General features: G+C 33.3%; 1 protein-coding gene across 1 annotated transcript; it reads left to right on the forward strand.

Moving 5' to 3' along the window:
• The first annotated feature begins 7326 nt into the window (after positions 1-7326).
• Positions 7327-8295, forward strand: LOC140444457 (uncharacterized). Its single transcript, XM_072536212.1, has one exon. It carries the CDS (start codon positions 7327-7329, stop codon positions 8293-8295), a length of 969 nt encoding a protein of 322 aa, XP_072392313.1.
• Positions 8296-9514: the final 1219 nt, after the last annotated feature.

Here is a 9514-nt window from a genome sequence, read left to right on the forward strand (position 1 = left end):
GCCAATTCGCCTTCAGGAATCCTACTGATGGCGCCACTTAAGTTTTACGAGTTAAAAAATTACTTTTTAAAAAACAATTTTATTAACAAGGACTAAATACAAGGATAATGACAATACATAATCTTAAGCAAAAGTGATTTATGTTTACATTTACTTCTATTTATATGTTTCTACTAATCTAATGTACATAAAGAATGTTTATGATAGAAAGTACAATGATTACTATAATGACACTATTAACCACATTTTTTAGATACATAACTTATGGTATTCTAATCCCAGCCCAGTATCTCTTTATGGTGTGATATATTGATATTAAATGGAGTCGTATACAATGGTTTTATTTGGTCAACTAATTAGAGAGTGAAAAGAAACAATTTCTTCACAATTACCAGCTATTGGATAATTCAGGTTGTATATTATATAAATAATTTTAGTAATAAAATAATAAATTAATAATAATGATATCTAATAATAAAATTTTTTTTAATGTGAACGAATTTCGAAATTTGGGATAAAATATAAATTCATTTTCTTAATTACTAAACGCCTTGATATAAATGTTTGTTTTCGTACATGATTTTAATTTTAGTTTTGTATAAACATTCCTTATGGTAATTGAAGACTGTAAATACAAATTGGTATTTTGATATCTTTCGGGAATGACGTAATTTTTTAACCTAGAATCTTTAAATAATGTTTTTGTTCATTACAAAGAAATAATAAAAGTATAGTTTTGTCGTAAAATTTTCTCCTGTCTACTCGTTCTCCCTAAGAAAATAAATGTCACCCACCAATAATAATAAATTATTCCAATATATTATCTAATTATACTTGAATTTGAAAAATAATACACAGCTTCTATACGGTTGAAAGACCCACGCCCACTCTCTTCAACAAGAGCGACCTGGCCTTGAATGTCAAATTGTATCTTCGTTACAAAAATTAAGCCCAACTTAGGGCCCATTACTGTTAAATTATTGATTTCTGTTTATATTTTATTTTTAAGATTCATAGTTGGTTGTATATAATGATGTCATATCTGAGTGTTTTATCATCTGATGTGTGGTATATATGTTTTTAGCATCGAGTTAGAATCTATGGAGAAGCTATGAGCATATTAACGTGTGTATTAAAAACAGCGTAGGTAGGTGTGGCTAACGGTGATACCAATATGGCGGTAAAATCATGGCCGGACTCAATAATATTAAAACTACTAAAAAATATGACTAGTTATTCAGAAGATTTAATCATAAAATCTACAAAGTGCAATACATTTTTAATAAACTATGATTTATTTATCCCGCGGTCAACACTAAAAACACGATATATTATATATAAAGATAAATTAATACAGCCAAATACTATTAATTTATTCTCTGAAGTACGGGCCATTACTTTGTTTACATATTTGTATACTAACCTGTAGAACGTTATTCCTAAAGATTTTTTATTAACATTGCTTCTGCCACTTCAACTACGTTGAGAACAAGAAACCATTATTATGCACTATCGCAATATATTATTACAGTTTCTATAAAAGTATTATAAAACTAAAAATATTCGAAAATCAACAAACGTAAACAAACATATACGATCTGTCAAAAGTGTCAAAACAATATGGCCGAAGTGAGGTCGTTTTTAGTCACGTGATGCCCTCTCCATGGATTCTAACTCGATGGTTTTTAGATTGGATTGAAGGCTTTTAGGTTATACAGAGTGATATAAAATAATAATAATAATAATAATTTTTTTTGATAAATAAGTTTGATTACAGTAAATAACTGTGGCAATTTAAAATTTTCTTTTGTTTTGCTTTCGACGAATATTTTAAAATGGAGTCTTCTGTAGTACCTAAAATAGTGAGGATGATAATGAATTGTTTATAAGAGGTGTGAAAACGATGAAAAGCATTAGTGAGAAGAAGACAAAATTTCGCAAATTGCTTAATAAAAATGGTATTATTGATTTAGATGAAAATAAGTTAAATTTTGATGAAGAAAGGATTCAAATTGATTCAACATCATCTGATATTCGTTTTTGATTGATGACTTTGAAGGTGATAGAAGTGACTCAGTTGATCGTAGGGCAAAAGCTCATCTCTTCCATTTATCTCTTAGAATATCTAGATTACCTGTCGAGTTGGTTATATTAAATATTTCAAATTATTGAATTTGTTTTAATTTGGTAATGTACTTACAGTTTATTTTCGGTGTGATGGAACTGTATTGTTTATATAGACTACTTAGTAAATAGTATTTTGCGTTTCGTGATTATAAACTGATGAAAAGTTAGTCTTACTAAAAGAAGATTTTATTCGGCACTATATCAAATAAGCGCAGGGTTGGAATCTCTAATACTATCCCTACTGTTTACTGAAGCGATTCTCAAGTGGTATTGACTTGGTTTAACTTTGAACCAGTGCGATTACAACAATTTGTAGTAAATAGCGTTCATAAAATTCAGCAACTAAATTTAAAAATATCAAACTACTAAAAGGAAACTACTAACAACATAAGTGGAGACTGAAAACTCAGCAAGTCGCCCTACCTAGAAACATAGCATTATTTCACATTGTTTTGAAATATATTACGCAGTTTGGTATCAGTCTAATTTCTACTCAGGAAGACTAGATCCAAAGCTCTAGAAAAGATAAGTGGAAAACCAAAAACCTTTTGAAATTAAAATATCATACCATTTAGCACAACAAAAGGATATTATGGCTAATATAAATTGAAAATTGAATATTAAAATCGTTAGGATGGGTTGATAGCTAAGCTTATCGTACGCCTTTTAACCATCTAAACATTCAGTAGGGTCAAAAAAAGTTGGAAAAAGTACATTCGGTTGAAGTCACATTCGGGTAAAGCCAAATATCGTAACAGAAAATCACAACAGACAATTTTTGAAGAATATTAAGGGTGGAATGTTCTTTACCGATGGTGAATTACTTCAAACTCATTATAGCTCATTTATTACATGAGTACAACTAGTATTATGTAATATGAGACTCATTAAGTGTAAAAAACAAATAATATAATACATTGTATTTCTCATCCTTGATACCCTAGTCAAAGAGATAGAGATCAAAAGATATCTATATACATTGGACGAATGAAATATATCTGTAATGGGGAAACATATAAAAATAAAATTATATTATGGTGTGTACACATACGTAATCTTAACAGTGCTCTCACTGTTCACGGAGTAAAACTATAACATTATTCATTCTGACTTATCGGAAGACCATAGAATAATAACATAATAAAAAGAAGTATATCTAGAGATCGGACAAAAAACAAAAAAAACAGCTATAGTAGCGGAGATAAAAGATTAAGACAATAAGAAATAAGCCTTCTACTGACATCTGTAGGTAGAAGACTTCTTTCCCTAACAAACATTTATGAAGAAATACTCACACCAGCAATCTTTTGATGAATTAGAATAATACACTCAATAAATCATTTAGTCAGAGTTTGAAGACTCTTGAACTGAACCATCATATGAATAGAAAGGTTTCAAATCCTTAATGCGCCAATTTTCAGCACTAGAACCATCTAAGTTCTTTAAAGTATATACCTACCAACGATGATAGTTTTTTAGTTATAGTGCCATGTATGTATTTAGGAGCTATTTTAGCCATAAATCTTTTAGGCGCGCTAGATATAGTCCAGTCGTCAGAGAGTTGACCCCTAAAAATCATACGAACAAGCTGCATTTTACAAAGAATATTGATTTTGGGACCCCAAAAAATGCAAAAAAGTTTATCACTTTTACCCCCGGGCTTCACCCTGAAACCCCCTCATAGAGAGATAAAAACACAAAATAATTTAAACAAAAATGTTATTTAGCACTTTTTGTGTAGCATGAACTATTGTCTCAGAAACAACGCTTGAAACGACCGTCGATTTTGAATGTCAGTTACGTGTGCGAAAATAATGTTCAATAAAATTTGTATCAGCTCAACAGTAAAAATTCGATATCTTTTTGATATCCAAGTGTCCTATCGACAAAACCCAAGATATGTGTTAAAGGTAAAGAATGCAAATTTTGTATGCAGTTTTTGTGTTTGGCCGCGAGAAAACTCACTTTCATTAACCAGTCGTAGTAAAATTTTAATTTTTAGAAATCAATCTTTAAATCCAATGACACGAAATTTCAATTTTGAGTTGTGGCAACAAAGATAAGGTATTTGAAATATGAATAAAAAACGCAGAATTTAATGTTTTACATTTCAAACAATCGCACGTTACGGGAAATGACTCCAAGAAGACGGTTTTGGTATAGTTTATAGCATAACTTTGGTTCCTTTGAAAAATATACTAGTTTAATTGAAAAAAAAAGTTTAAACGTTTTAGATTGTTTGTTACGCGAAAGTTTAAATCCAGCGTTTTTAAGCATATTTCAAATGCCTCACATTTGTTGCCAAAACTCCAAACTAAAATTTAATGCTATAGGTTTTAAAGGTTATCGAAAAGTTATCGAAACTTTATAGTGGCCAGTCATTAATAAGGAAAGATTGTATTGATCTCATGAGAATCATAAAAAATGGCAAAAATCGCACCACGTTTATTTATTTAACACCTTTATAATCTCTAAGTTCTTTTATACACTCTTTATAACATCTTTATAAACTCTAAGACAAACTGAAAATTGATGGCTGAAAGGCGGTTTGCTCATTGCTCAAGTTATAACTTAAGGAAAAGAAAAAGGCTCTACATGTTAAAAGGAACATTTGGTGCCTGAGAAATATAAAAAGGATGAGTTATAAGTTTGAGTTTAAGGTAGGAAGATAAAGTTAATAGACTTTTGGTGTGTATTATAACGATATGTAAAAATTGCAAGAATAGTTGGGTTTTAGGTGGCTCTGTTAAATTTACTAAAGATATGTGATGTTTTAATATTATTGTGAAAGGAGAAAAGACGCTACAAGAGGCTGAAGTCTACAGAGATCCGGAACCAAACCCTGAGGGAAAGTGGATAAGTAAACTAAATTGTAGTGAAAACAGTATGAAAATGTGATGATATGTGGTTAAGTAGGTAAAGATGTATGGTAACGAAAAATTTTTTTTTAGAAGGACAGTGGAATAATCTGCTCTGAATTTAGTTTGTAGAAAAGGAGCATGGAGAATATTAGGTATGGGGTCAGATTTAACCCTTAGATTCCTAGAAAAAAGTGAGGAAAGAAGAGGAGTTGGATATATTAAAAAAAGTTTGAGACGACTAAGGAGGATTAATAGGTGATGGAAGAAGAACGAAAAATCTAAATAATAATGAAGAAGTAAAGTAAGAATATGGGTTATGAGAATAGTTGACGATGGAGCGGAAGGAAGTCTCGATTGAATGAGACATGGCGATTAACACAATTTGGACTTCTCTGTTTTTCTTTAAGAATTTCTAAACTCGGATTCACCAGTAGATTTTAGCGTTGGCTCGTACGGACAATGTTAATTAAATGGAAGAAAACGTTGCAGCGTTGCTAGTTCATCGTCGGCCTCAACGTGGCAGAACCGGCTTCGAACTTAACACTCCCTTACATACGGAGCACTTGAAATTTTGCACTAAAGTTCACTGATTTGCCCTAATAACTGTTCCAGAAAATATTCGGACGTCGTCGTAATATAGTGCTCAACAATTGGTAAGGATCATAATTGAGATTTCAAATATTTTAAAAGTTTGTTGAGATCCTAGTATGATGACTTATGAAAATATACGACTTTAATATTCAACTTTTTGCTGACCCTAGTAAAAAATGGCTATAATGGCAAAATTTATTTTATTTCGTTTAAAATTGATAATAAAGTCGGGGTATTAATATTACTTTAATTATATTAAATTTTTACAAATTTCGACTATTTCTGGAGTAAAATATTACTTCGATCCTTATCAATTGTTGAGCACTGTTGTATTTGACGAATAGAAAATTTCTTACATCTCTTGTTGTCATATTTACGGAAATGGATGTATGGAGACCTTTTGAATAGAAAGAAAATGCCACGATTAGTAGATAAGTCAAAAATATATCGAGGATACATCATTTATATTTTAGTATTATTTATACAGGGTGTTTCATTAACAGTTATCCATATAGTAACTGGATATACCTTAGCACAAACTACGAAGATTTAACCTAAAACACTAATCACATGCTATGATTTTTGTGACTGATATTTTTAAGTTAAAGTTGATTTTATATAATTGAATGAACTATCTCTCAATAAAATCCTTGCAACTCATAAATATTGGTAATATCATTTTGATGTCTTCTACTTTAAAATGTTTAATATGTCTGATTTGCCGATATGAATGAGTCAGATTAAATTTAATTATTAGAAGAATTTTTTTACTAACAACAAAATTTTTGTAATTGATTAATATTTTGTATTTCGATAATGATCTCCCAAGTGAAAGTCGTAGAATTCGTAGAATAGCTTACTGACTAATTGGCGTTTGTAGAAATGGTTTAACCGTGTAGAAATTTCGGTACTGGTATAATTAAATATTCATTTAGAATTTTCCTGATAATAGTATCTACTAATTGTTATACGAGTGCGTATATCTATAGCAGTTTTGCAGTTTGTAGAAATAGTTTAACTGTTTTGTGTATGCATTCGAGAAGGTACGTTAACTTGTCAAAAAATAAGTGCAATTTATTTTTAAACTTTTTTTATGTACTGTGTTAAAAACAAGGAGCATTTAGAGGTGAAAAGTTTCAAACAAGGACAAATCTTAGATTTATTTGCGCCACAAATTATTTTGAATATGTTGATATATACAACAAAAACAAATTCTTATCTGACTCCAACACAAATTGTTTCTACAAAAAGTACAGCGCTGGGTGTTAGCGATGAACAGGTCTTTAAAATTCGTCAGGAAGTATTGGATCATAATGGAGACTTACCCAAAATTCTGAAAAACCCACGTAAACGGACCAAGAAGGAAACCAATCGGGAGTTTACCTACGATGAGAATATCAGGAGCCAATTGAGAAGACTTGTTTACATGGAATTTTTCTTAAACAACATACCTCCCATAATCAAAGCTATCCTGGATGCCGTTAATTTACACGAACATTTGCCTAAATTTTCCAAAAGTATCCTACATCGACTATTGCGAGAGATGGGGTTTGTTTATGAAAAAAGAGGAAAGAAAACAGTAATGATGGAACGTCCTGACATAATAAATTGGAGGCATAAATTTCTTAGAAAAATACAGAATTATCGAAATCAAGGATACAATATTTTCTATTTGGATGAAAGTTGGGTAAATATCGGACATACAGTAAATAGGTATGGATGAATTCAACCATAACTAGTTATAAGGATGCATTTTTTATTTCCGATTATAAGATTGTTCCCATGCCGCAGATGGAACTTCAAGAAAGCTAACTGGCCTGCTTTCACCAGTAACCTTGACAAATGCCTAGGATGGATTCCACCAAAGAGCCAGAACTACGGGAGACTAACAGGAGCAATAATCACCTCAGCAAAAGCGACAATCCCTAGAGGATACCGCAAAGAATATATCCCTGGTTGGACAGAACCGAGCGAAAAACTGTATGAAGAATATTGCGAAGATGGAAAGCAGGAGATTGCAGACGAACTACTCCACAGCATCGATGCTGCCAGGCGTGGAAAATGGATCCAGACAGTAGAAAACCTAGACTTTCAGAAGTCAAGTCGACGAGCTTGGTCTCTACTGCGGAAACTCGGAAGTAGCAACCCACCCGTTCGCCAAACCAACCTAGTAACTCTAGACCAAATAGCTACGCACATAGTGTCAACCTCTAGGGCACCTCAAAATCGTTTACATACAATTAAAGTTAAAAAAGACCTCAAAACTATAAAATCTAGTCTTGCACACTCAACAGAATATTCCAACCCATTTACGCATGAAGAAATATCGCAAGCCCTAAATGGAATGAAAACAGGAAAAGCGCCGGGTTTCGACGCCATTCACGCTGAGTTCCTCAAACATAGCGGCAGATTCACTAGGCAATGGCTCGCAGAATTCTTTTCTGACATCCTTCAAATGGGAAACGTCCCCCACCAACTCAAAAATGCACAAATCGTCGCCATTTTAAAACCAGGGAAAAGTAATAATTCACCGAAAAACTACCGCCCCATCGCACTCCTAAGTATGGTGTACAAATTGTTCGAAAGACTGTTGTATAATAGAATAAGAAAAACCATATTCCAACACTTACCAGTGGAACAGGTAGGATTTCGGCCAAACCGCAGCTGCACAGACCAGGTACTCGCCCTGACCAATTATGTGGAATCAAACTTTTAAAAGCAATTAAAAACAACCGCTGTCTTCATCGATCTATCTGCTGCTTACGACACTGTGTGGCGACAAGGGGCAATATATAAATTAATGCGAATAATCCCATGCAAAAAGACCACTGAGGTTATTAACGCCATGATATCCAACAGATGTTTTAAAGTTATATTGGGAGACAAGACTAGTACCCAAAGAAAACTAAATAATGGACTTCCACAAGGATCCGTGCTAGCTCCCATGCTTTTCAGCCTCTACATAGCAGACCTGACAGAAACCACATCAAAAAAGTTTGGATACGCAGACGACTGGACGCTTGCCGCAAGTCATAAAGAGTTCGAGGTCACTGAACGCATTCTAACAAACGATTTAAATGCCCTAGGGAATTATTTCCGCAAATGGAGATTGCAACCCAATCCAACTAAGACAGAAGTGTCCTGCTTCCATTTGAACAACAAGATGGCCAACTATTAACCTCAAATCCATTTTGAGGATAGACTCCTTAACTATAATAAACACTCAAAATACTTAGGTATTACACTTGACAGAACGCTAAACTTTAAAGAACATCTTACTAAGACTGCTGCAAAACTCCGAACTCGTAACAACATCCTTCAAAAGCTCTGCGGCACTACATGGGGCTCCTCAGCACCCACACTTAGATCGACAACATTAGAACTGGTATACCCCGTAGCGAAATACTGTGAACCAGTATGGATAAACAGTCCACATACTAACCGTGTTGATGTCCAACTCAACCAAGCCATGCGAACTATATCGGGCACAATCAAGGCCACGCCCACTTACCGGTTACCAGCTTTGAGTCATATAGTTCCACCACCCATCCGCCGGGAACATACCCTTGTCAGAGAATTTACAAAAATCAATACTGATCCTGAGCTCTGCTCCCATGTCGGAACTTCCACCAGAGACATAAATAGGCTCCGTTCAAGACACCCGCCTCTAAAAACAGCAAAAAGGCTAGTAGATCAAAACTTTAATGTAACTGAACGGTGGAGAGAACAATGGGAGAATAACGCTGCACCAACTAACTGGAACATGCCATGTATTACACGCAAACCTGAGGGCTTCAACCAACCGAGACGAATTTGGACCACACTCAATAGAATAAGGACTAACTGTGGCAGATGTTCCGACTCACTTTTTAGATGGGGAAAAATACAATCACCAAACTGCGACTGCGGCGCCGAAAGGCAAACAGTAAAGCACA

The sequence above is a fragment of the Diabrotica undecimpunctata genome, chromosome 6 (genome assembly GCF_040954645.1).
Source record: "Diabrotica undecimpunctata isolate CICGRU chromosome 6, icDiaUnde3, whole genome shotgun sequence".
Lineage (NCBI taxonomy): Eukaryota > Metazoa > Arthropoda > Insecta > Coleoptera > Chrysomelidae > Diabrotica > Diabrotica undecimpunctata.

Coding starts and splice junctions, on each gene's coding strand:
- LOC140444457 (XM_072536212.1), top strand. CDS start 7,327: ATGCATTTTTTATTTCCGATTATAAGATTGTTCCCATGCCGCAGATGG.